Source organism: Squalius cephalus (assembly GCF_949319135.1).
Source record: "Squalius cephalus genome assembly, chromosome: 11".
NCBI lineage: Eukaryota > Metazoa > Chordata > Actinopteri > Cypriniformes > Leuciscidae > Squalius > Squalius cephalus.
In genome coordinates, this window is record NC_137132.1 from 27424593 (window position 1) to 27452109 (window position 27517).

The window sequence follows — 27517 nt, forward strand, 5'->3', positions numbered from 1 at the left end:
TATCAAAGTCACTCAGATCTTTATTCCTGCCCATTTCTCTGGCATCAAACTAATCTAATATACCTAGATCTTAATATGTGGCCTTTTTTGGAGATAATAAACTATATTTGATTCACCTGTGACTGGTCATAATGTTTTGGCTCATCAGTGTATTTTTTTATTTATATTAAATAGGTTATTATCTTCAATGCATGCATGTTGCTTTGGATAACATCATCTGCCAAGTAAAGGTGTCCGTGCAAATGTACTGTAAATGCTGAAATCATCTGCATACAATCAGATTCACTGAATAGAAAGTGTTTGTTTGCTACTGCATGAACTTGAATCAATCTCACAGACATTTTATTTCAACCAGTGGGTCAGTAGAGTTCATTCCAATATTTATTTAGGCCGTTTTTACGGAATATTATGTTGATAAATAACTTGGTTACACTTTATTTTAAGGTGTCATTGTTTCTACATGTACTCACTATAGGATTAGGATTTGGTCGACGGTTAGTTGCATGTAATTATGCATCATTTACTGTTATTACTCAGAACATTTTAATGGGTAAATACATGTAACAACAAGGACACTGTAAAAGAGTGTGTTATATACCAATCAGTTTATAGTGCATTTTTGTATTTACCGAGTTGCTGAGCAGCATTACATTGCTTACGTGTGCGGTTAGAAACATCATGTACTGCAGTAAGATCCAATCACAGTAAATGAATTTAACATTTATGCTTCCCAAACTTGTGAGTTCTTCCTTTTGTTGGAAAGCAGATAAATTCAAATGAGGTCCTTTCGTTTCATTTCACTTTTAACTCCAAGGTCTTGTTTTTTCCTCTTATCTCGCAGCTCTACCATCTTTTCATAGAGTCGGCTCCACTAGGCTCTCTTTGCCGTCTTTATAAGCTATCCTTCCTACGGGTAGCTGAGGGACTGCTGTAATTACCCATGAACCCTTGCTGCAGCTTTTCCTTTTGTCAGCCTTAAGAAACCAGAAGGCCAATCTCGGAGCGGCTATGACATTATCTTCAGATTGAATAAAAGTTGAAGGAACTCTTTGAAAGAGAACATCTATTCAACCACGAATCAAAAAGATTTTTTTTTTTTTTCGTGTCCACCTGCAAGTTCACCTGTTGGAGGTTTTGGAGATTTGATCCTAGCCGTGGCTTGTCTTCAGGTGGGATTTCCTTGATGAACATCTCTTAATCAAGCTGTAATTGTTTGAGCATGACCTTTCTTGACCCGGTTAATGGGAATTGCCCTGATTAACGATGTGTGCTCAGTCACACAGTGGGAGGCGCCACCCACACCCACGAGTCATTGGTTCATTCAATTAATTTATTAATTAAAGGGTAACAATGAGGCAGAAAACAAAGGACCAGCCAAAGGACAACGAGGAAGCGATAGTCTTCCTGTAGTTTGCTGTTAAAAATGATTTATGTTTATACGCATGCTGATTGATAATTATAAAGCATCAAGCTATAATTACTCTGTTTGAAATTAAGCAAAGGAGGATATAGAACTGCTACATGTAATTTAATCATATTCCCTGAAGACTCTAATATGAGAGGAAAGGTGCAAATTAAACGTCTATTTTATATTCAATGGACAATGATATATGCAGTAAGTTTAAAATCTAACAAATTTCTCTAATTCCTATTTTGATGATCCTAGAACAAACAAACAGTCTTAACAAATATATATATATATATATATATATATATATATATATATATATATATAATACATATAGATTACTATCTGTTAGCGTTTTCATCTCATCTCGAAAGTATATTGCTTGTTTGGACTTGGATATAATGCACAGATTAATTTTATGGTTTTGTAATGTTTCTTTTATTTGTTCCATGGATCAAAGTGTGAGATGAGAGTGAGTAAATGATGATAGATTATTTCTTATATTAAAATGAAATATATTGGTTTTATTTATTTATTTTAAAATAAAAAATAGCTATATAGCCTATACCTGTGTTATACAGAACATTTGACATCCCAGCCAAATACTAAACATTCATACACACGTTGATGTACTCAAGGCAGGGGCAATAACGCATAAACATACACGCATATTAATTGTGACTGTTTGCTAAGCTTTAATGACATACGCATTTGCAAACAAACATGTTTGGTGAAGCAAATGTCATATTGAGTCACCGATGTGTTCCAAATACCTTCTGTATTTGATCACACTAATAATCGACAGATGTTTATTGACATTAAAATGTCAACATTGAATGAAAAAGTAGAAAATCCACTTCGCAAACTTTGGTGATATGACAGATCATATTCGCCTCACTTCCAGGAATCTGCGAACGTGAGGAAAATGTCACTCTTTTTATCTTTGCATTTACTGGAGTCAGAAGGAAAGGTTGGGGTCTTAAAAGGTTAGTTAACCCAAAAATGAAAATTATACCATAATTTACTCACCCTCAAGCCATCCTATGTTTTAATGAAGGCCTTCTGAAGCAAAGCGATGAGTTTATGTAAGTAAATTATCCATATTTATAACTTTATAAACTATAATCAGTATAATCAGAGAAAAGACAGTACTCTAGAAAAATGAACACCACCACATAATTAATTACTGAATAATGGAGAACTTAGCATGGTAAAATGTTTTAAGGGGCATTGTTGCACATGTGTCTTGCTTAGTCCGGTTATCATTTGCCCAGGGAAACTGAAGAGAATAAAGGTGAGTTGGTAATGTATTTGCACTGAGAAGGCCATGGCTGCAGCCTGCAGAATGGGGCGGGGCTACACGTGCAATACAATACTACTCCAGTAAAAGAGAGGTTTTTAATGTGACATTCTGACATTATGGATTATTAGGAGCACACTTGATCTGAAAATGTCATATTACTCCTGGATCTTACAGAATGTTTAATAAAAACTAAATTAAGAAGGCACACATTAGCCTATTGCAATGTAATTTAGTTATCACACATCTGCACCTGACACGTCTTGGCCTATAAAAACCAATAACACCTGTTACTATAAGTGTGTCTTGCCATGTTATTTAAATTAAAACAATGTCGATATATCTTTTTCATTTCCTTTTTCATACTAAGGTGATAAACTTATCAAATTTCATTAATCATGCATAATTCAGACCTGACCCTCATGTTGTGGATAATCAAGCAATACATTTTTGTTTAAATGTGGGGTTGTTCGTGTATTAGCCTATACCAGCTTAAAGGGATAGTTCACCAAAAAATGAATTAGCCCAGGACATTTTATATATATATATAAATATATATACATATATATACATATACATATATATATACATATACATATACAGTGAGGAAAATAAGTATTTGAACACCCTGCTATTTTGCAAGTTCTCCCACTTGGAAATCATGGAGGGGTCTGAAATTGTCATCGTAGGTGCATGTCCACTGTGAGAGACATAATCTAAAAAAAAAAAAATCCAGAAATCACAATATATGATTTTTTTAACTATTTATTTGTATGATACAGCTGCAAATAAGTATTTGAACACCTGTCTATCAGCTAGAATTCTGACCCTCAAAGACCTGTTAGTCTGCCTTTAAAATGTCCACCTCCACTCCATTTATTATCCTAAATTAGATGCACCTGTTTGAGGTTGTTAGCTGCATAAAGACACCTGTCCAGCCCATACAATCAGTAAGAATCCAACTACTAACATGGCCAAGACCAAAGAGCTGTCCAAAGACATAGAGACAAAATTGTACACCTCCACAAGGCTGGAAAGGGCTACGGGGAAATTGCCGTAAAAGCAGCTTGGTGAAAAAAGGTCCACTGTTGGAGCAATCATTAGAAAATGGAAGAAGCTAAACATGACTGTCAATCTCCCTCGGACTGGGGCTCCATGCAAGATCTCACCTCGTGGGGTCTCAATGATCCTAAGAAAGGTGAGAAATCAGCCCAGAACTACACGGGAGGAGCTGGTCAATGACCTGAAAAGAGCTGGGACCACCGTTTCCAAGGTTACTGTTGGTAATACACTAAGACGTCATGGTTTGAAATCATGCATGGCACGGAAGGTTCCCCTGCTTAAACCAGCACATGTCAAGGCCCGTCTTAAGTTTGCCAATGACCATTTTGATGATCCAGAGGAGTCATGGGAGAAAGTCATGTGGTCAGATGAGACCAAAATAGAACTTTTTGGTCATAATTCCACTAAACGTGTTTGGAGGAAGAAGAATGATGAGTACCATCCCAAGAACACCATCCCTACTGTGAAGCGTGGGGGTGGTAGCATCATGCTTTGGGGGTGTTTTTCTGCACATGGGACAGGGCGACTGCACTGTATTAAGGAGAGGATGACCGGGGCCATGTATTGCGAGATTTTGGGGAACAACCTCCTTCCCTCAGTTAGAGCATTGAAGATGGGTCGAGGCTAGGTCTTCCAACATGACAATGACCCGAAGCACACAGCCAGGATAACCAAGGAGTGCTCTGTAAGAAGCATATCAAGGTTCTGGCGTGGCCTAGCTAGTCTCCAGACCTAAACCCAATAGAGAATCTTTGGAGGGAGCTCAAACTCCGTGTTTCTCAGCGACAGCCCAGAAACCTGACTGATCTAGAGAAGATCTGTGTGGAGGAGTGGGCCAAAATCCCTCCTGCAGTGTGTGCAAACCTGGTGAAAAACTACAGGAAACGTTTGACCTCTGTAATTGCAAACAAAGGCTACTGTACCAAATATTAACATTGATTTTCTCAGGTGTTCAAATACTTATTTGCAGCTGTATCATACAAATAAATAGTTAAAAAAATCATACATTGTGATTTCTGGATTTTTTTTTTTTTAGATTATGTCTCTCACAGTGGACATGCACCTACGATGACAATTTCAGACCCCTCCATGATTTCTAAGTGGGAGAACTTGCAAAATAGCAGAGTGTTCAAATACTTATTTTCCTCACTGTATATATACATATACATATATATATATATATATATATACATATCTTAGGAAAATGTAGGGAATATACATTTACAATATACATCCATAGGGAAATGAATATATATATATATATATTAGGGCTGTGAAAAGATTAATCGCGATTAATCGCATCCAAAATAAAAGTTTGTTTACATAATATATGTGTTTGTACTTGGTATAATTATTTTGTATATATAAATACACACACATGCATGTATATATTTAAGATATATTTGCATACATATACTGTATATATTTATATATAATTTATATTATATACAAATATAATTTTTTATATATATAAATAACACTTTTTAACAGTTTTTCTTAAATATATACATGCATGTGTGTGTATTTATATATACAAATTTAATTATACACAGTACACACACATATATTATTTAAACACAAACTTTTATTTTGGATGCGTTTAATCGCGATTAATCTTTTCACAGCCCTAATATAAATATATATAATATTTATATTTTCATTTTGGGGTGAACTAGCCAATCCGTTTAATTTAGCAAAACAATAATTTCAGCCAGGGACATAGGATACAGGCTAATGTTTTTACTTCTTCCGTGCATTATGGGCTTTTTGAAACTGCACAGATTTTCCAGATCATATAGATTAACGACATACGTCCTACACCGACTACGAACACATTTCTTATCATGTATGGCCAGTATTAAAGACGATCGAGCCAATCAGAGTAGGCGTGGGGCGGAGCGACGCGTGCAGCCACGCCCCGCTCTGCAGTCTGCAGCCAGGTCAGACTCAGGTGTACCTGATTGCTCTTGCAAAAAGTTGCAAGTTGAAGAGGTTACTGTATGTGAAGTCATTCTTTCTTTTTAAAACTACTTTCACTTGTGTCTTGGAGACAGGAAAATGTCAATGTGAGTTACACAACCTGGAAGTCGAAACGCAGGAGAGCAAGACATCTCTCTCATCAGTTTTACCCGCATAAACAGGTAGCGAAAGCTTCACAGTCCCGTCTAGCGTGTCTGGTAAATCCTCTGATTTAGGGACGCATGATAGTGGAGGTTATTTTTAATAATTTGAGTGGCACCTGAGCGTGTGACTCTGATGTGTTTTTTTGCGTGAAGGCGGCTGAAGTTATTAGACATGGCGCTTTCGATGTAGCGTCTCACTGAAGCAGCAAATTAACACAAAGACACGGCGACACATTAAGAAAGAGGGAAAGGGGGATGGAGAAAAGAAAAAAAATATTCGTTTCCTGCTGTATCACTCCACTCTCACCTCTCAATTTCCTTTACCGTTTAATCTCACAATCTGTTCAAGTGTTGACACATTCACCTGTGTAATGCGGAACCCATTAGATGTTTAGCATGTAACAGAACGGCGTACCTCAGGGGCACACACACAAACACACGTACGTCTGTATACAAAACACTTCTGAGAGGAGATGGAATGCAATCAGCTTGAAATTGCGTTCATAAATCCATAACAGCGCGATATTTTGTTGGCGCACTTTTAGTCTCTACGCAATTATTCCATCTGCAGATGTGTAGTATTTAAAACAATGAGTCATAACTCTTTAGGCAACTCTTTTCATTTAGTATTTCAATTAAACACAAACATCATCTGAGGCTCATGTTCTCCTGAGGGCCAAACAGTGACACTGCCATTGAATCAAGAGGGTTTGCAGCTGGTTGGTTGAACAATGTGTCATCAAAATTAAAATTAATAATGAAATATCATGTTGTTCTTTAACAGAGTTTTGCTGTTATTTTTGTGGAACAAAATGCTATGTTTTTAACCCTCTGGTGCTCCTCAACCACCATTTTCCTGAACATCTTAAATGCAACTTTTTCCCACCAGGAAAATCAGTGTAATATAATTATTTTATAAATTATTTTTTAATTAATCCATGCATAGTTGGGATTTGTATCCTTCCCATTAATTTCTGTGGCAGTTATTATTATTTTTTTACAATATTTTCTTGTGTGGTAACATAGTCTACTTAGATCTACTTGTACTTTCATCTCTCAGATGAATTTTTTTTAAATGTACATTTCAGTTCCACTGTATATACAATTTAACATTTCTGTCTTTAGATGTTAATATACTCTTTTAAAACTTTTAATGGTATAAGTTGTCTTGCTGTCCTCAATGCAGGGGCAAGAGACTGGACTCTATGATTCTCAGACCGAAAACATTATAGAAATTAAGATGGAGTTGGAGGATGAATGCCACAATTGCCAAAGGACTCAAGGAGTGAGGTATGCAGTTAATTATACATCTTTTATTGTTATGGTTTGAATTCATTCATTTTTTTTTCTACTTAAGTTTAGCGTGTAGAGTCCATAATGCAGTAGCATGCAATATTATTTTTTAATTGTGCAGTCTTTACAGTTTCTGTGGGTAAGCACTTCATTATTTAATAATTTTTTTGAGTTTTATGCAAGTAAATTGCCATTTTATCAGTGTGCATCTTTAGCAAACATAATGCAATCCCTCATAAAATGCTTTGAAAAAGCTTATAAATGAGGGCAACCTATTTTACATTTCGAATTTTGTCTCTATTTCCCAACGCATTATTTTGCAGCTTTTTTACGCCCTGAAGCCACTTAATCTTTATTTCATTCAGACTGGTGACAGAACATACATTTGTCATACTGCACTGTAAAACAATCATAAATACCTCCCCTTACACAAAGCCATTGCGTTTAATATTATCGTGGGATTTTATCACTAGGCCTGCTAAGCATTTTGATCATAAATGTGTACTTGTGTGAGTAATAAAACGTTTGGAAATGTGCAGAGAACAGCATTGTTCTAATGGATGTGCAAATTCTGCCTCGGAGGGATAGAAACCACATCATGTTACCATCCAATTTGTGTTCCACTCACCAATTACTTTCATGCTCGGCTTCCCCCCATCTCAGACCAAAAAGAGATTATCAGTATTGCGTCTGAACGCTGCGGTTCCTAATTAAAAAAACACAAACGAGAGGCATGTATGCTGATAACACAACTGCGGAAATATGGCGAACGTATTGGTCCTTATGACAATATTTACACGTCATGCAATTGGTTTTCAAAAATGTGACCCTCTGTGGTTATGATGTTTGCTGATAATGCTAAAATCTTAATGATGTGATGCTTCTGTCAACTGTTCTGTTTTAATAGGTTAGGGATGTAACATGAAATATGTCTAAAAATTGGTTGATGTTTATAGTATGTGAAAATATATTCAATTTATATTCATAAATATTCCATTGATGCTAGTGCAGATTGAAGGAATGAGTCCCTCTTAATATCTAGCTTTGTTTAAATACAATTTTTAGCTGCTGTTAACATTTTAGCATTTGCTTGCTGGTGATTTTGTTGTTGTTTTTGAGTTATCACAGATTTTACATAAAGACCAGTAGAATTACTAATTTCAGTGTGATGTAAGTTTCCAAAAGTGTCCATATACTTTTTAGGGTCGCTGTACACAATTTTACACTTTGAAATGGCCATAGAATCTTTTATGTTGAAAAAAGTTAGACTGTTTTGTCTGTTTTTCCTCTGCAGGATCACAGGAGTGAGACTAGACTCGACTCTACACTACCGAGACCTAATTAATTAAAGAAGTAAAGGTGGAGTTGGAGGATGGATGCCAGAGGAATTGTCTAAGGAGTAAGGTATGCAGCCAGTCTATGGATTTATGAATTCATTTATAGGTTTTGCATGCACAGTTTGTTCGGATGCTCTTTTTGTGCGTATTTTTCCCCAAACCATTTCAGCGCAAAATCCACCCCGCAGCCATTTCTAAAGCTTTCATTGGTCATGTTAATCACAGCTCTGATTGCCAATCACACAATGCTAAAACAAATACTAACCCTAACCTACACCCTAACTTTAAAGGGATATTTCACCGCTGGAAAGATGAATGTGTATTTATATTGGGTCATTTATGTAGTAGAAATTATTTTAGAAGTTGGTGCCTTCTAGACTGAGAAAAGCCAGAAAATGTATTTTTGGCTCATGTGGATGAAAGACAACAACTCCCAGAATGCACTTGCTTCGCTGCCCTACGAGGCCACTCCCAAGCCACGCCTACCGGTTACAGAGGGCAGTGTCGGAAGAAATTATACAACTAGGCTACTAGTTGACTAGAAACTGAAAAGACGCCGTTTTATCGTGAGATCCCCCTATGGGCGGGTTGAAAACATGCAGAACTAGCTTCTGCTACTGGCTGTAGTCTCTCGCCTCAGTCTGGCCAAAAAAGCCTCAGATGATGCAAAATGACGATTTTTCCGTCATCTGAGGTTTTTTTTCCAGACACACAATACAGAAATCTCTCGTCTCAGGGGGACATGAGGGAGGGAAGCACGGTCATTCGAAAATGCTACCGGGTTTCTTAATGCTAATCGGTGAAGTATCCCTTTTACAAAAAGGGATTTGTCTTTTTTCAAAAGTATCTTTAAAGGCCCACTGAAGTGCCTTGGAACGCGCAGCTTTGTATGATTTCCTCTGAAACAGGAAGCTAAGGTGGGACATATTGATTGACCCCGCCGCCTTTTCAAATAGCCAATAGCGTTTAGTTTACCTCACATACTCTAAGTCGTACTTGACAGCACCATGGACGCGAATCCGAGCGCTGATGATACGATGGTTTCATCGTTTGATACGAAAAAATTCAAGCCATTTCATTCTTAACCAACGTACAGTTGGAAAACGGAATAAAACTCGAGCGTTTGAGCAACCAAACTCGCATATCCAACCCATATTGCTTTGTGACGTGTCAACGGTCGCTTTGGCCAGGTGGTACTTGCTATTGAATGCTGTTTGAAATCAACGTGAGAACATGTTGAGATCATCTACAAGATTGTCTACTGACAACCTGCTGTTGTCTTTTTTTGAGAGCGTAAGACTAAGTAATTGTGGAGCTACTAATGTAACTCTGTTTATCTGATCTTGGATTAGCATCCCTACTGCAAATACAAACTAAGATCCATACATCTGTGAAACGCTATACGAACACACACTCTACCCATCTGCCCTTATTTCTCAGTTTTTCTCAGCACTGAATGTGAAATTTCCCAGTGTAGAAATAGCAATTTGTGCGTTTTTGTATTATGCATATAGTTTGAAACCATCCATTGGATTTCTATTTTAAAGGATTAGTTATGCAGCACATTTATAAGAGCTTGTTGCACGAACGCATGAATGCACACACCAGGTATAGCATCCCTCTGCTTCTTCCCATCGGCCTAATGAAGATGGATTTATCCAATCTATTTCCTGACACCAGAACCAGAACAAGCTAACCCGTCCCCTGTGTGGTGTCATCTTCTTCTTCTCCTCCTCCTTTGCTCTTCCGTTCCTCCGCCGTGCGTTTCGCTCCTTACAACGGATCAGTCCGCCCCGATGCGCCACCAGACCAAGAAGTGAAAAGGGCAAGAAATTTGTCACTTTCCCCAACAAGACCCTCACCAGACATAAGAACAACGGCATTAATCATCTGACATTTCAATATTGTATTACCCTTTCTGGGGAAAATCAAGGGGGTCATTAAACGGGTAAAAGGAGATGGGGTCGCTGATCAATAGAACAAGCCTCGAACAGAACCTTGAGCTTTACTGCCGTCTGCAGATTCACAGCTGCTGTCAGTAGGTATGATAGGAGACGGCCTTAACTAATTGCCTCTACGTGAAGGGCATGAAGTGGCGTTCAATGCATTGATGCGGCAGTGAAGAGAACACTTAATCAGCAGGCAATGAATATAAACAGGCAGAGACCACCAGAGGGGAGCTCCTTGTTTGTAGTGGCGTTCGTGATGAGTGTCACTGGAAGTGTGAGGTTTTGTCTCTTTAATGCAGTAAAAACAGCATTCAGTGGAGGATTGCGAATGTTGAGTTTGAGATGTCATCACAGAAATGCTTTTGAGAGTGTGAGGGTTGAGGGGTTCATGCCCTTCAAATGTTTTTATGTTCTGTTTTAGAGCGGAGACACAGGGAAAGTTTTTCTTCAAGGATGAATTAAACGAAGCGACAGACTAATAGTGAGAGATACCCAAGTCACAAGTCTCTCCTGGCCGTTCACCCGTGTCTTCACCTCTCATCATTCATCATGCCGCGATCTCTGTGTCTGTTCAGCAGGTCGTTTAACTAAGAAAACATGGCAATTTTAGCCGTTTGTGTGTCCACGGTCCTCTTCAAACGCTGTTTGGACGTGGTCAATCATCGTCGTGTTTTAGCTTGGTCAGAGTTCAGGTCTGTGACTGTGGCGCTCTTAACAAAACAGTGATTAAAGACTAAAAAGTGACTCATCTTTTTTTGTTAATACTTTCCCCTATCTTAATATGCACTTTCATTCATTCGTTGGTAACATTTAATAATCACAATTAAGTCTCTCATTGGTTGATTTTCCCTGAAAAGCATAAACACTTTGGCCCTGTGTTTGTTTGAACCTGTTTTTGCATTTCTGTTTAGTGATGGTTAGCAATAGTGCAGTAGGGCTGGGCAATATGGCCAAAATAATTATCACAATACATGTTTTCAAATCAGTAAATATCGATAAGTATCACGATAAATGTCAAATCTTTATTTCTTTCAAGTTTAAAGGCAGAATTTTGCTCCTAAGTGAGTGTTGTAGAAATCAGACTGTCAATTGTGGTTTTAATCTACTCTTTATTCATGACAAACACTTCACATTTTAGAATTTTCTTCATTTTTCCTTAACAAAATAAATATCTTAATAGAAAAATGAATTTCTTAGTTTCTGCATGTGCTAACGGGTGGTTTGTGTTGCCTGAATTTGATGTCACGTATCTTCAGCAGAGTTTACGGTGCAGACTGCAATATTAATAATATTACATGTTTTGTCTCTTAGAAATGTACGTTTGACAGTAGCTTGAGTTGTGACAGTGGTAGCTTGAGTTAGGATGCTGATGTAAATTTGTTCAAAAAGAGTAACATCTGTAAAAATGGTAACAACCTCATTTCTATATGGTAAAATTTTAATATTATGACTGTTTGAGTTTTATTGAAACTAACCATTGGACTTCCATAGTAGCATACGTTTAAACCATCCTAACCACCGTTAAAACCACGTATATAGCACCTCAATACCATGGTAAAATGTAACTATATGGTATTTGTATGAAAAACAGTAACCTAAATGCATTTAGTATAAATGCACAAACGCTATAGGCTAGCTTAATCACAAAAATACTGTAATTGTATTCCATTACTCATTTAATACATTTAATACCTACACGTCTAGATTAGTAATATAAAATTTGATATGAATATCCCACATTTCTGCCACAATAGTGCAGTTAGTGTTACTACCGTAAAACCATGGTTAAATGGTGATTTGTAGATTGAAAAGTCTTCTGACTGTATCATTGCGCACAGTGCTTCTCCTGTTTGTCTTCGCTCAATTCAAGCACTTCTCACTGGATCTCACAGCGCTGTTGTTCAGTGGTCACGTGACCGAGATAGATCGGCGAGTAACGCATCTGCTCAAGTAAGCTTGTGCTGCGCTGCCGTTTGAACTTTGAGCCGAGCGGATAAATGGTCCATCCATGTGGAGCGGTTCAAATGAGTAGCGCTGATTCGTTTCGCTTTGAGTGCATAAACATTTTATCGAACTCTTATTATCGTTATATATTGAGGAAAATTATAATTATCGCTATATCGCCAAGCCCTATGCTGGAGAGATGGATGAATCCAAGAACGAACAAATGCTTGAAGGGTTGTACCTGTGCAATTCCTTTTTAGATATGAAATGATTCTATGAATTCCTTTTTTTTTTCTTCAACATGTACCTGTTTTTGTAGATTAATGTACAATTTAAAAGGTTCACTGAAAGTCTTTTGGCTTTAACAGGCTCTTCTAACATTTACCATGTGGCATTGCAGTCTGTAAGGAATTGTGCCATTTATCAGCTTGGCATGTCATTCCTTTTAATCATTGGTTTATAGAGACATCTTGGTGCATAATTCATCCATTCATTCCCTTTAAGATGGAATGTCTTTGTCAGCAACTGTTGATTGCTTTACACATTTACGTTCTTCCTGTCATCCGCCGTCGATTTGGCTCGTTCAAGCGTTCTGCTTTTGGCAGGGAGATAGTTGCATAAATTTGACTGAGCTTCTTCCTGACTGAGCTTTATAATGTAATGGTTGAAAACTAATAATAAAGTAGATGAAAAACTGTCCGTGACTCATTGGCTGGTGGGACGTGTGGGGTTACGTCAGCCTGTGAGATGTGCGGGACCGACTGTTAATTGTGAGGTCTGAACACGGATGGAGTGAGTTCTGCAGAGCTGAGCACTGGAAGGACTTATTAAAAAAAGGAGTTATTAAAAAAAAAAAACCTGCAGTTTGGTAGCTGAGATACTCAGGGGAAGACCAACTCCACACAGCTGAGAGGCAGATGATTGGAGAAAAGCCGGGCATCGGTTTAATTGAATTCGACAAATTTGTTCACAAAGTTCAGAGGAAGTTTCCAGGGTGATGAGCTGCTGTTATTTTAAGTTCTCGTCTTATCAGGAGACTCATGCTGTATTTGGAAGGAAAAAGAGGTGGAGGAAGGGATGGAAAAGGGAGGGAATGTGTATAAAGAGAGCGGGATGAAGTAAGGATGGAAGGGAAAACAAAGAAACAAAGAAAATGAATCGATTCCAATCAAAAATCCTGTCATCTCTTCTCCACAGAGAAGACATCGTAAATGAAACGGAGAGATGCGGCTTCTCCCGCCGCGGTGATCCGGGTGGTGGGTGAGCAGGTGGGATCGAGTCTACACTGGTCTCTGTGGGCAGCAGCAGACAGGAGGACGGCTTTCCTGACAGCATACAGCTGTTACTCTTAATTACCTCCCGTTATGCGTGTGGGGTTAATTAAACCAGTTTGGGTGAAAAATAAGACATGAATTTCCTAACAAAGGATATTAGGTTAAACCCTACACATCAACAGAAAAACCCGGAACGTTTGCCTGTATTAGCTCAGAATTTAGCGTCTCATTTAGCTAGCGAACGTTCATTAGCGCCACAACATCGCTAGCAGAAAGCAGATTGGATGGTTCGGTTCATTTCCTTTTTCCTTGCATCCGTTCATGTTCTAAAAACCAAAAGCTTGCATTCTCTAGTCAAGCACATGCTGTTTTCAAATAAATTAGCCAGTTTCTTCCTGAGTTCGGTGAAGCTAACGGCTATGTGTTCGATAGCAATGAGGGACTCAGAATTGACCCAGAGTGTGTCGCCTTATAATAATGACCGAGATGTACTCATCTCTAGGCTGTATTCATAATATGTGCAGCAGAGTCAGTGTCTGCGTGTGTACTATCTTTAATCACCTGTGCCTCATTGTGCGCGGCACACACACCTTAGCTCATTAAAATGATGGATCGAGCCAGAGGGGAAGCTCTCGGTCGCTCCAGATTTGTTCTCGTTTAAAAGGCGTTTAATAGGGGAACACCTGTAGGGAACTGCTCTCGTTTTCTGACAGCAATCAAGACGCCTGGCAGATGCACAGGAGAAGGCATGCGTTTGGCATTTTAGTTTCTGTACGTCCCAATATTTGTCTGTGGATTTGGAAGTGAAGTGTGCGTATAGTTGTCATAGCGCAGTGGCTCTCAATGGGGATGTGCTGAACACTATACAGTTTCTAAATCAACTTGTTAGTGGGTTGCCTAAATGACTAATAGGCCTTAAAGAATCCAGATATAATGAGGCTTGGTGTTGGGTTCTAATAAAATATATTTATTATGGGCCTTTATATCCTGTCTTTAAGAATAAAAAAACTAGATTGAATGTAACAAAATCGCATTGTTAGAACAGTAAAATAAATAGTCAAGGGCTTAGAAATGCTTCCCATATCGTTTGTTGTGAATGTCAAAGGCAATATATTTTGCCACAAAATTGTGTTATATGGCTAATACTTTGTTTTAGGTTTTAGCCTGGAAAATGCTTGTTTTTGATACTTAAAAAAATTGTCAGTTTTCCTAGTCAACCAATGTTATGCAAATAATTTTACGTATTGTTGATCCTATGCATGCAATTTATTGCAATATTACAAATTTTGATTTTTATTAGCTACTTTTCAGTTGACGTCCAATGTAAAGGTTTTTTTTTCTTTTTTTTTTTCTTTTACAATCCCTAGGACAGTTTCTTAATACTTTGGTAACTTTTTCAAAACTCTTCACACAGTTCTCATAACCAACTTTCAACTCGGCACAGCAGTTAATTTCACATTCAAAATGCATTAAAATGACCTTTTCAATAATTTAATTCATGTCTCAAACCAACTCATTCTTCAGGAACACTACCAAAGATTTCACCCAACAAACACTTTGTCACTCATTAAACAATGACCTAAAATCACTAACGGCAGGTAGCGTTATACAAGATTTTCTTTAGAAAAGTTTCTTTACAAAACAAGAATTACACTGCAGTATGTTACATAATTCATGTTTACATTACAGTACAAAATTATTCCCTAAATTATATACATTTTACCCCTTTTTTTTGTAGTTGTTGACATTGAAAGATTAACACCTGTGTAGGTGTTCAGTTACATCTAATTGTTTGATATTGATAGTGTTTACATTTTTTCAATATGGCATTATTGTAGAAATGTAGCAAATTTATGACTTATTCAATTTTGTATTATGTTAGGTTTTGAACTGAAGTTTAACAGTTTTGAAAAGAGAATGTAAACGTGCAAATTGGTGTTTGTGTCTAAGTGAAAAATGTATTCATGTAATTTGAAAGATCATTGAATGAATTTAATTTTGCAATGATAAATGATCCACAGTTTAGCTCACATAGACTGTTGTGATCACTGTGTGAAGAATTTTGATACAGTGACCTAAGTATTGAGAAATGTTTCCTTGTGATTGTAAAAAAAAAATTAATAATACTGTAATTTGAAAGGTTAATACTTGTGTGGATTCAGAATATACTTCAATATAATATTACAGTAGAAATGTAGCAATTTTGGACAGTTGAACAGTTTTGAAAAGGGTATGTAAATGTGCAAAAGGTGTATAGATTTTTGGTGATGGTTGTAATTAGAGCTGTTTTAGAAAAATTAGGAATCACAATTTTTTGTTTCAAATAGAGATCACGATTCTCCCACAATTCTGAACAGACAACTAAATAAAATAACGTAATTTACTAGAGGTTCTGACAAAATGTTGTAGAATGAATTATTAAAAAAAAAAAATGGTTTGAATGAACGTGTCAATGACTCACTCATAAAGAATTCACTCGTTTCATAGTGGATGAAAATCGTTGTCATTTAGGGAAAAGATTGTGAATGTTTGAATCGAGATCATGATCTTTTTAAGGATCAATCGTGCAGCTCTGGTAGTAATGTAGTAAAATGTAGTAATGCATAAATAAGCCAAAAAAACAAGCAGGTCAGTTTCAGTATTTTGATTTATTTTTTTCTTCATTTTTTTTAATGCTTTTTTGTTTTAAGAAACAAATGCTTGCAGATGTCAAATGAATTAACACTCACATCCTCACCCCTTTTAGAGCGTGACTGACACAACCAACCCACGAGAGCCGGGTCCTCGGCCAGCCAATCACGACCACCCCAGATTCTCAAACCGACACCCACTTCCTGTTAAGTGCATATGTAAATCGAAAAAAATGATTTCTTTTGAATAACGAAAGTGCACAGGTGGAGCAATACTTTCGTAAACATAACATCCCTGCATTATTCCTGTATATTTCTTTCATTTTTGCAGGATATCTTGAGCTGGAATGAGAATCTGGAAAAGACACCGAAGGTCAGGATGCAGGGATTTGTTTCCATTCATTCACTCGTTTGTAAACAGCTTATCCTTTTTTTTCTTTTTTTTTTTTCTCATAACCCTACATCAACAGGTTTAACAAGGCCTTTTGTCGTACCGTCCGCGCTCCCCTCGCGTAAGACAAAAAGGTTAATCAATAACATGGTTCAAAATAAAGTTTAGTGATTGTGCTTTTAAAACCAAAGTCAAACATAGAACAACAAACATCGACAATGACAAAAGAATAACAGTGCATTACAAAAAACAAAAACGAACAAACAATAAACCCTCAAAATGTGGCACTTTTCCTGGGGCAGTTTAAACACTATTACAATTTACAACCAGGATGGCGGCTATAAAAAAATTATATTAACTGGCGTAATTTAAAATTATTCAAATAAGTCAAGGAAGACAAATTTAATGTACCACAATGGATTATAAAAGACAGTTAGATATGTATACACGTGTATGTACATGTCAGCCTGTCCCTTTGTGCCTGGAGTTTCATTACAGTAACCGCTGACTGACAACCTTCTCGCCAAGGTGAACAAAGCCATAATCAGTTTTCAGGAGCTTACGGACGCATCGTATTGCATTGGAATCAAAACAAAACTGCTTTAGCCCCCTCTCAAATGTACCCTTCGCTTTTGTTTTGTTTGTTTTTTTTCTTCTTCTGTCTTTTTTTCTTCTTTAAATGCACATTGAAATTAAGGTAAATAAATGAAGAATGGTTGGTCAGTTTTCCAAACGTGACTCTGGGTCGGTAGTTTTCCGATACCACCGAGATGGTCAAACTGCACTGAAGATGGTTGCTGAGGACGTTTAAACAGCCATTTTATTTTTTTATCTTCAGCTCTCCACCATCTGAAAAAAATAAAAATATTTAAGCATTAAAGCAGTAAACATCATGGAAAAAATACACATGTACCATCCAAAGAGAGATCATGCACATTAACAGTGTTATTTTGAATGAATGAACTTTTATTTGTTTTTGTTTTATATTTCTATTTAGCTTTCAGTTAGTTGCCAAGGCAAAATTTAGTTTTTTCACCTAATGTTTTATTTCAGAATTATTTAAATAATTATTTAATTTATGTGCGAGACTTCCCAATGCATTAGCCGCAAAATCGAAAGAGAAACGCGAGCGCGCATTCAAACGCGATTTCAATACCCCACATTTTAAAAGCGGCTCCCTGAAGCATGCGAATACCTCCCAATCTGAAAGCCATCTTAGGCTGGGCTGTGCAGTTGTAACCATCTCTTAGCTCTGTATCATGCTTGAAGAAAAAATTGGTCTCTATTTGCACTTTGTATATTGAGAGAGTACATTGATTATAGTTGCACTTAAGACTAAGAGAAAACGGTGTTATTTGTACTGTTTTTATTTCTATGATCAATTTGTGGAAAGGAGTTCAGTTAGGAGGTCAAAAGTTTTAGAAGCTCATAAATCATGTGCAGTTTTAAGGTCTGAAGAGACGTGGAATCATACAGGAGAGAAGCCAGTCAGTTGAGTTTGTGGCAAAACCTTTTACAATGCTTGAGTATTGTTGTCTTTTACAGCATATGATAATTCATAGTCAAAATAGAACTGAAATGACATTCATTACAAGATGATTAGTTAAAACACTTCAAATGCAGCTGCAGACTATTTTTCTAGTCATGTATTTCATCATCGAGAATTTCTTAAAAATACTGTGTAAAAAATCTCGTGTCTCGTCTTGTGAGCTAACGGTCTCGTCACACCCCTACTAATTATAGAACTATTTGTGCTACAAACCAGTATGTTTTTGTACAGGTGAAATAACTGGAAGCGGATGACACAGGAAGCCTCGCACATTCAAGTTACAAATGGCCATGCCTTAATCTCAAAAATCTTAGAAATGCAGATACATTTGGGGTGTCAAATTCTGCTCCTGGAGGGCCAATGTACTGCAGAGTTTAGCTCCAACCTGCCCCAACACATTTGCCTAGAAGTGTCTAGTAATCCTGAACACCTTGGCCCTGTTTACAACTGGCATTAAGATGCATTTTGGTCGATCGGATCACAAGCGGACAACGCAAAATACAGGTGTAAACAGGGTCTAAAAACATTTTGAGCTTGTCCACTTTTGACCACTTCCAGAGGTAGTCAAAAACCCATTGGACCGGATTCATGTGGTCAAATGTGTTCGATCAGCCTTTAATTCCTTTAATTTCCAGGTAAGTTAGAAGTGAGGACATACCTCAAGCTCCTCCCCATCTATCTGGAAGGCTCCTGTGGTGTTTAGCCCAACATCTACAGGGTTTCTGCGGGCCCCTGGAGCCCCCTCGCCTCTCCGCCGTCCACCGGACCCCCGAGAGGACAGTGAACTGGAGGAGCTGGGCTCCCTCTCTCCACGAGGACTGTGGATGGCTGGGAAAGATGGGCGACTATAAGGTAGGATGTCCTCTGAGCCTGAAAGAGACAAGATAATGAAAAAGGTAGGTAACTTGACCATTATTTATTGTAGGATTTAATGTGAGACAACAGGAATGTAGTGCAGTACCTGGGTGGTGGCGGCTCTTCTGGGCTGCACCGGCATCCTGTTTGCTGCTTTTCCCCGTTCTTTGACCCCTCTGTATATCTTGGCCCTCCCGCCGCTCTGAAGAGCTGGTCCGGGTGTCTGAGCCATCTCGGGGCCTGGGTCCGCCCGGGCCCGTTCGCTTGTCTTTGCCATCAGCAGAATTGGATCTGGGTGACATGGCCCCCCGTGGTCCCTCCGGGATAGTTTTGGCCGGGTGTGTTGGAGACTTCAGCATGGCTGGGGGAGGAATCGGAGGAGGTGGAAGATCTGTGACGAAACAAAATAAATGCCTAGTTCTGTCTTGAAACTCTAGATGGCGCAGGCTGATAGGTCCTTAACGAAAGCTGATGATAATTACAGCGTTAACTACTTGGCACAAGCTGATTGGTTTGTGTCGCATCTGCAGCCAATGAGCTTGATGGACAACATTTAAATGGCTGGTTAACATTTACTATAGCAGTTTGCAGTGCACTTTCAGATTTCCTCAGAAACCCTCCACCTTCCCCAGCTCCACCTGTATAAATCTGCTATGGGTAATTGATATATGCTATATGTAAAGGAGTGATATGTATTGGCAGTAGCAAGTTCCTGTACTTTCTCTGCAGCAGCCGCATGAATCTAGAACAACAGCAGATCTATTCCATCAAGACTAAATACATTAACATTGTCAATTACATTACCATGCTAAAAATCTTCTGAGAGTTGTCATTATAGAAAAGGCATTCACGTTTTGTGAATGTTTGACAATATCTTGTGTCAGTGTACTAATGCTAGCATTTGCCATACAAGTTTACGTTTTAGTTCACTGAAGACACGCTATATTCACACATGCTTGTGTCCTTCAGAACCAGACGTTTAGCTAATTGACACCAGAACTCATTTGTCTGGCACCCGGAAGGTGCCATGGAAACACAGCTGTGCCGTTGCATTGCAACCCTCCAAACAGCTGCACGCTGGAGCTCTTTCCCACCGAGGTGCCGCTAGTCAGTCGAGAAACTGTGAATGACGGTTCATCACTGTCACTGGATGTCTCGGCGCTTCCCGTGCCAGTTATTCAGGGTTGTTTACGATTGCTGTTCTTGTTAAATATCATGGCCTAAAAAAAGTCTGTCGGTGATGGATCCTGTAAACTTGTGCCAGGGACGATTTTAAATCAGCATGCCCAGAGACACAAATATACCCGTTACGTAAACATTGCGTCACTAAGACGTTTGTTGACTAGTTTAAAAAGTGCTAAAATTGTGCTTGGGTGCCGCGTCAACATTTTTACACATTCAAGGTCAAAGCACACCGAGCGCGTGTCTCGTTTTGTCGGGGAGAGCTTAGCCCGCCTTCATCACTGCCCTAACACTCAGCAAAATACGAGAAGGATCAGTCGATCGTGGATGGTTTTTCTAAGTCTTATGGTGTCTTGCAGTAAGTCAGGCGGCGGATCGATGCCAGGGTGAGAGAGACGGGGCACATTTCACAGGAGCAGAAGAGAGCTGTTAGATTTACGAGGGGTCTGTGCTTTATACAACAGCTAGCGCTACTGTCCTTATTTGCTTGTGTAGTTTCTGCGTCGCCATGAAATTACTAGTAAAACATGTCCTCCTTGCTTAGGTGAAGTTTGAATGAAAGCTTTGTCATCGCAGGAATAAATTACTTTTTAAAATAGGAAACAATTGTAATGTTATTTCACAGTATTGCAGTAAATGCAGCCTTAGTGAGCTAAGACTTTAAACATATTTTTAAAAAATCCAACCAACCCCAAACTATTGAAAGGTAGTGCATGTCTTTGCAAATGCATCAACTATTTATAAAATTGCCTCTTACATGGGATCAGATGGTAGTTTTAAATCAACCTGAGCTGCATTCAAGCAGGCACATAAAACATATTTCTACTGTCTTCCTGTATTTTATTTGAACTTGGCTGCAGTGCAAAAGAATCCAATGGTAGCCAACCAACCGAAACCTCTAGAAAATGGCTTCAGCTAGAACTAATGGGCAAATGGCATGTCAGCTTGGCTCATGAATAGTGAAATTTAAATTATTCCTACAGCTCTGTTTTTAAAGTTCTCAAAAACAAGAATATTCATCATTCAAATTCGAAGACATTGATTTGCATCTAGAATTTCTTTTTTAAAATTCTATATTTTTTCTAGTTATGCTCACTACAAAAATATCTAATCAGCTAAAAATTGTTCTGTGAAATTATTGAAAAACAGCTGGAAAAAGTCGTGAAATTTATCCAACCTACATGTATTCTGTTCCTTTCAGCCGCTTTACATGTTTTCTAACTCGTATTTGATGACCAAAGACGTCTGGCATTCCTGTAGAAAACTTTTTCCTTAATCTGAATAAAAACTTTTAATAGAAGCATGCAAAAGAAGGAAAATAAGACAAAGAGAGGGAGGAACGTCTGGAAAAGACTCTCTTTTCTCTCCAGACAGAAGTGGAGGCAGATGAAAGGTTAACAGGGCCTTCTGGAGAGGAGTTGGAGGAGGACGAGATAATAAGCCTGGTGTCACCCAAAGCACTGAGCAAACAAGAGCAAAATTAACAGAGGCGGGAGGGATCGCATGTTTGATGCGTGGTATTTGGGGGGTTGGTAGGCAATCTGTGTTTCATATCATTTAGTTTTGAGTGTGTTTGTGTGAAACGCATTCAAACGACAAACTCCTCTGTGTGAAACACTGTATTTAAACCTCCCACACAGCGTAGCTTGACTAAGGCCTATCAAATCAAAACACACATTCAACTCAAACTTCAGCTGACACAGACTGATCAATCTGGGTCTCTTCAGCGGCCAACAGCGAACAAAGACGAGAGAGAGAGAGAGGGAACGGAGAAGATTAGAAGAGGGGGAGGAAGAGATTACAGTGAAGGGAGGGAGCGAAGGACAGATGAGAGGGGCTAGTTGATCTGATAGAGCCAACCAAGGCCTGTGTGAGTCTGATATTAAATCTTAGTGTCAACACACAAGGACAACTGACTCAGTGACGAGACGCAGCAGATGAGAACGTGCGCACAAATACACACTTGCACAAATGTGAGCAGAAATTTCAGATGTGTTTGTGAGCACTTGCTTTTTCAGTTCCACACGCATTATATATTTAACATGACCTTTCTGAAGGCTTCAGAGCTTTTCAGAAACTTGGGAACCTGCTGTAATTTCATTAGAGACTCAACAGGACTTGTCGCTTATGACGCACTGTAGCTGGACGCCACTGTTCCACCCCTTTGTGCTCTTCATTATATAGTGTAGGTACTCTGCACGTAATATATCTATGGAGTTTTTAATCACCATCAAGATTTTAGATTAAAATGTACTGTATATGAATGAATTATGTTAAACTCTAAATAATCTTTTTGTATTTCAGGCTCATGAGATGAGTTTTGTTAATTTAATATTATAATTTCATTTTAAGTAAATTAAATATTAAAATATTACCAACGTATTATAATTAAAAAAATATACATTTTTAGCTATATTTTTATTTCTTAAAAATATTTTAAATTCATAATGTAAATGATAATACTTTGCTAACATGTTAATGTTTAGTCCCTTTTCTTTAAAAAAAATATTTTAAATGAATACATTTTAAGAAAAGAATAACAACAAATGAAAGATTATAATGTAAATCATATTTATAATGTAAATTATATGTTTGGTAACATTTTAATGTTCAGTGATTATTTTTTTTGAATTTAGAATTACAAAATACAGTTACATTTTAATCTTCCTTTTTTATTATTATTTCTTAAAATATTAAAAAAAAAACATATTTAGTATTCATGAATCCCATCCCTAATGAAAGCAGAATTGTGTGTGTGTGTGTGTGGACGTACCCTCTGTGTAGGCCTCTCGCCGCTGGTAGCCTGTCTGAGCAGCTGGATGTTGTTTTTGCCTCTTTAGGGGCCTCCTCTGACCCGGGGCTGCGCTAACGTTACTGTCTGTGGACACTGGGCTGCCTGGACGGTGTCCCGCAGGGAGGTTTTGGTATTTCCGTGCTGCTGGCAAATTAGAGGACAGAGAGTTTGCTTAGTTCAGCTCTATTAAAGGCTGCAGATTTGACTACAAATTAATTCAGAAGCTGTGGAACGTATAGTATTAAAGTTAATGTCTTCATTTGAAATCATTAGCATTTAAATTCATGAGCAAATATTAACAACTTTCGGTGGAACACTTCCATATCCTCCATAATGTGTGACATATCTTTAAGTGAAAATAGAATATTCTGTGGCTTTGTCCCTCAAAAATGTATTCAGGAGGAGGTTTAAAGTCTTACTAAGAAACTGTATACATGTTCCAGTACCTCCAGACACTGGAAGCTGATGGTGGCCTTTCCCAGGATGCTTTGCCACTCGTAGACCAGCATATTCGGCCGCAGCTGCCACGGCCTGAGCGAAATCAGCATCGGTAAAGAAAGATCCGTCTGACGAGCTGACGGCGCTGGAACGACCCGACGAGGCGTTGTCCTCCTCTGAAGCCGAGCCCCAGCCGTTGATCATAGACCCGGTGACCGAGCTCTCCAGGTCGCAGGTGCTGGAGGCCGGGGTCTGTTCCAGGCCCCGCAGGAGAGCCCTCTGCTGGGGCAAGTGCTGCTGGTGAGGGTGGCTGTGGTGCAGGTGGACTCGAGCCACCTCTGCATCCGTCTCGTCACCCTCTTCCTCGTCCTCTTCTTCCTCCAGGCCATCCGTGTCCAGGCCCAGGGGGCTGGAGATGTAGCCGTACGTGTGCGGCGGGGAGAGAGGGCGTGGTGGAGGGGGTGGGCTCACCAAGAGTCGCCTAACAGACGTCCAAATATATCAAAACTTGTAAATGCTGCGGAAGTGGTTTGAAAAGAAAAGCATTAGCGAGCTGTTGCGTACCTGCGCTCATGTAGGTCAGGGTTGTCCTGCAGCATGGGATGCATCTCCTCCTGAGGGGACGGGGTGAGGGTCGCGGTGGACTGGTGACTGTAGGACACGGCGGCAGGGGAGGAAGCCGCTCCCCGTACAGGAGGCGTAGGTCCGCGCTCCAGCTCCACCTCTTCCTCCTCCTCTTCAAGCTCGTCAGGCTGCAGATACATCCGAGATGGCGGCAAAGGGCACTGCAGGTCTGTGTCATAACTGAAGACAGAACAAAAGAACATGTAATTAGAACATAAAAAAGGGACATATTTAGAACCGTCTATCTTGAGTTTCCCACTTATAAATTGTGATGTTTGTGCCTAATCATGTTAGGTTTTAATATTTATATAAAATAATATTTTATATATATATATATATATATATATATATATATATATATATATATATATATACATACATTATTAACATTTTGTCATCATTTTATTTCTTTTCTAATAAATCATTTATTTTATATTTATTTTAAATATTTAATATTATTTAAATTCATACATTTTAAAATAATAATATATTCACAAATTAATAATTCATATTAAAAGGGCTTGACGTTAACTTTATTTGCTCACCAGCAACTGTGGCTAGTGGTTTTCCAAAGTTTCTAGCCACTCAGCATTTTCACTGGCCTCAATTTTGACATCTATACCATGGGGAAAATTTAGATATTTTTAATATTATCTCATAATTTGGCAGCAGATAAATTAGGCTGCTTTCACTTTAAGACCTGACGCATGGATCCATTATACTGTTACACTTGCATTTTCTTTCTCAGCTGTTTACGTTCATTTAAAACATAACTATGTTTACATGAATACTTGCCAAGACCGGCGTTTTGACATTATTTTGTGTGTATTTGACTGTTTAAGTGCAAAAAGCAGCGAAGAAAACCCTCAATTTAACAGTGAGAAGCAGCTTTATGCGCACTTTGGATGTGAAGAATGAGTCAAATTATGTGCAATCGCAAGCCGACATTCGAGCCCTGTAATACCAATAATATTCATACAGAGAAAATGAAATGAGTGAGTGAGGGGAGGAGGGTTTGTGTTTCAACTCGCTCAAGCGAGAAAGCGCAGCTGGTGTCGTTTATCTATTCTGTGGAATTGATATGTACCAACACCACATTGCACTTAGTTTATTATTTCAGGTGCCTTTATAAAAGACTACAATTGAAAAATGTATATATTATACATAAAATTCATACATCATAACACGCCAATGATGAAATTTGCATTATAAGCATACACACCAAAAGTGAAAACCTGTTTGTGTGTTGACCTCACCTGTCGTCCATCGAGAGTGTGTATTCCTGACATGGTGGTGGATTAACCGGAGGCGGCGGCAACAGTTCGGTCCAATTCATTGTGTTCTGTTTGGCCTGTTTAGTTGTTCGCCCACCTTTTTTCTGCCCTTGACTTCCTGTAAAGCAAACAAAAACACAAACAGCTATAGTAGTTCTTAGCCCACAATGCCATCTGAACTCATAAATTAATTTGATTGCAAACCAAAATGGGTTTATAAACTCTGGTTCATTTCATTTTCTGTTAGTTTGTTTGCTGAGCTTGATGCATGTGTGAAACAAATGGCACTTTTACACTCAGGAGAAGCAACATTAATGACACCCACACCATAATTTATGCGGTGTAAAACGCTTATGTGCATTATCTCTCTATTTGTAATTAACGCTGCGCTCTCCATCAAAAATGAGTCATTTTTCAAAACTAACACTCTCCATTGCCCAGAGGAGAGGTAGAGTGAGAGAACATTAAAAAGAGAAACATTGGAGGCCAATTAACAGAAAGGAATTAAAATTCAGAACCAATGAGCTGTGAGGACCTCCACGCACTCAGACCCTCTCTTTAATTACCTGAACTTCAAATACAATATAAAAATAGATACGATGCATTACGCTAGCAGCCTTGCATGCGCCGCAGAATGGGGCTCATTTATCTTTGTCCCGCAACAAACACCGGCTTTCTGACAACATTATCCCCCCTTTCTTTGAGTCGGATGGATGAAAGCCGGAGTAATTAATGACGGTGGGGCGAAACGCAAAAAGGGAGGGAGGATATCCTCCAAATCAGAAACATCCTCGGAAAATGCGGCAGACCTTAGAAATCTGCAGGGAACATGGTTTTAACTAAAGAAATTAGGAATGAGGGAGTGATTGTTGCTGCCGTGTTTAAGATATGTGGCCGTGCACCTCAGAAATCATGAGGAAGAATCACCCCCTTTTGTTCTGACATAAATGTTTCTCTTTGTTCCCCGCAGTTTCTCAACAATGAGCAAACGATTTGAAAATGTCCTGTTTTGCATATGATTTACTGCCTCTTGAAGTGATGAAAAGGCTCAGAAATAATGGAAATGAAAAGAAAATGGAATAATGGGTAAATTGCGAATGTTTAGTAGGTTATGTATGCAGGTTTTGTAAGAAATGAACCATCGGTTGGTGATAGATGGATAGATGAACAGATAGATAGATCGACAGAACAATAGACGGATGTCTTACCAGAGGTGCTGCTTCCCCTGTCCGAGCTGCTGTAGGTTCCTCCTGTGAGGGCGTCCTGGGCCTGGTTATAGGGGATGGTGACTGAGATGGGACCCTCTCCCCGGTAGTGGTCTAAGGAGTTACAGTCAAGAGATTGAGTTTTTATTGTACGTCCAGGTGAGGCATTATATGCCAGAGTAACTGAATAAAAATTATTTTGTGAACTAGATGAATGAAAGCTCTTATAAAAGCAGACACTTTAAAAGAGAACGCATCAGAGTGGAACATCAGACAGTCGAGTGGTAAAAGGTTACAAAAGGGTTTCAGTCATAAGCTGTTATGACTTGTTGGTGACTGGTTTCAATTGTCTACCAAGTGTGAAATATCACACCCACACACACAGTTAGATTCATGCAAGTTGAGTTAGAAAGCAAACACAATTACCTTTTTAGTGGCACAATATAAAGCAGCAGATAATGGATAGCTTTGAGCTTGAGTTACATTCCCCCTTATTTGTACAGTAATCTAAGATCTCTGGCTTCACACTGTTCTGAGACATCCGACACTTCACAGCCTCCTCTTTACCTTCATCCCCATCCAAACAGTAAAACAACTGCTATAAATATGGATTAAGTTGACTAGCAGAGCGTCGAGTTAAATTACACATATACACAACACGAGCAGCCGTGACAGATATAAAAGGGGTTAGAAAGTCAAAGAGCCAGAGATGTAAAGGTGCCAGAGATGCTATTAAGTATCAAAATTGCGTAACACTTTTATTACGGTCTGAATATGAGGAGACAATTATTCAACAAGACAAGAAGAGCAACTATTTGATGATGCACCTTTGTGGTAAACCGAGAAAACATGGCATGGGTTTCTTTGAAGAGTTTAAACTAGTCT

At 38.5% G+C, this 27517-nt stretch overlaps 1 protein-coding gene and 1 long non-coding RNA gene across 15 annotated transcripts in view; one reads left to right on the forward strand and one right to left on the reverse strand.

The window, feature by feature from the left end:
• Positions 1-5698: 5698 nt before the first annotated feature.
• LOC307167375 lies at positions 5699-17070 on the forward strand. 3 transcript variants are annotated; one of them, XR_013822769.1, is made up of 4 exons: positions 5715-5911; positions 7080-7183; positions 8481-8590; positions 16437-17070. It is a non-coding gene; the product is annotated as an uncharacterized lncRNA (long non-coding RNA). The 3 variants fall into 3 exon arrangements; XR_013822768.1 differs by lacking the exon at positions 7080-7183 and having other exon boundaries at positions 5699-5768; XR_013822770.1 differs by lacking the exon at positions 7080-7183.
• An 85-nt stretch (positions 17071-17155) lies between these two features.
• robo1 (roundabout, axon guidance receptor, homolog 1) overlaps positions 17156-27517 on the reverse strand; it is a 285299-nt gene continuing 274937 nt past the window's right edge. For 5 of the 12 annotated variants that reach the window (XM_079886416.1, XM_079886418.1, XM_079886410.1 and 2 more), the window contains 8 exons: positions 26636-26746; positions 25410-25545; positions 24094-24333; positions 23538-24010; positions 23071-23235; positions 19222-19506; positions 18919-19130; positions 17156-17560 (listed from right to left, as the gene is read on the reverse strand). In XM_079886416.1, the coding sequence (XP_079742542.1) occupies positions 17546-17560; positions 18919-19130; positions 19222-19506; positions 23071-23235; positions 23538-24010; positions 24094-24333; positions 25410-25545; positions 26636-26746 (1637 nt within the window). In that variant the 3' untranslated portion in view covers positions 17156-17545. The remainder of the gene's footprint in view (positions 17561-18918; positions 19131-19221; positions 19507-23070; positions 23236-23537; positions 24011-24093; positions 24334-25409; positions 25546-26635; positions 26747-27517) is intronic. The other 7 variants (XM_079886417.1, XM_079886411.1, XM_079886413.1 and 4 more) reach the window with 3 other exon arrangements.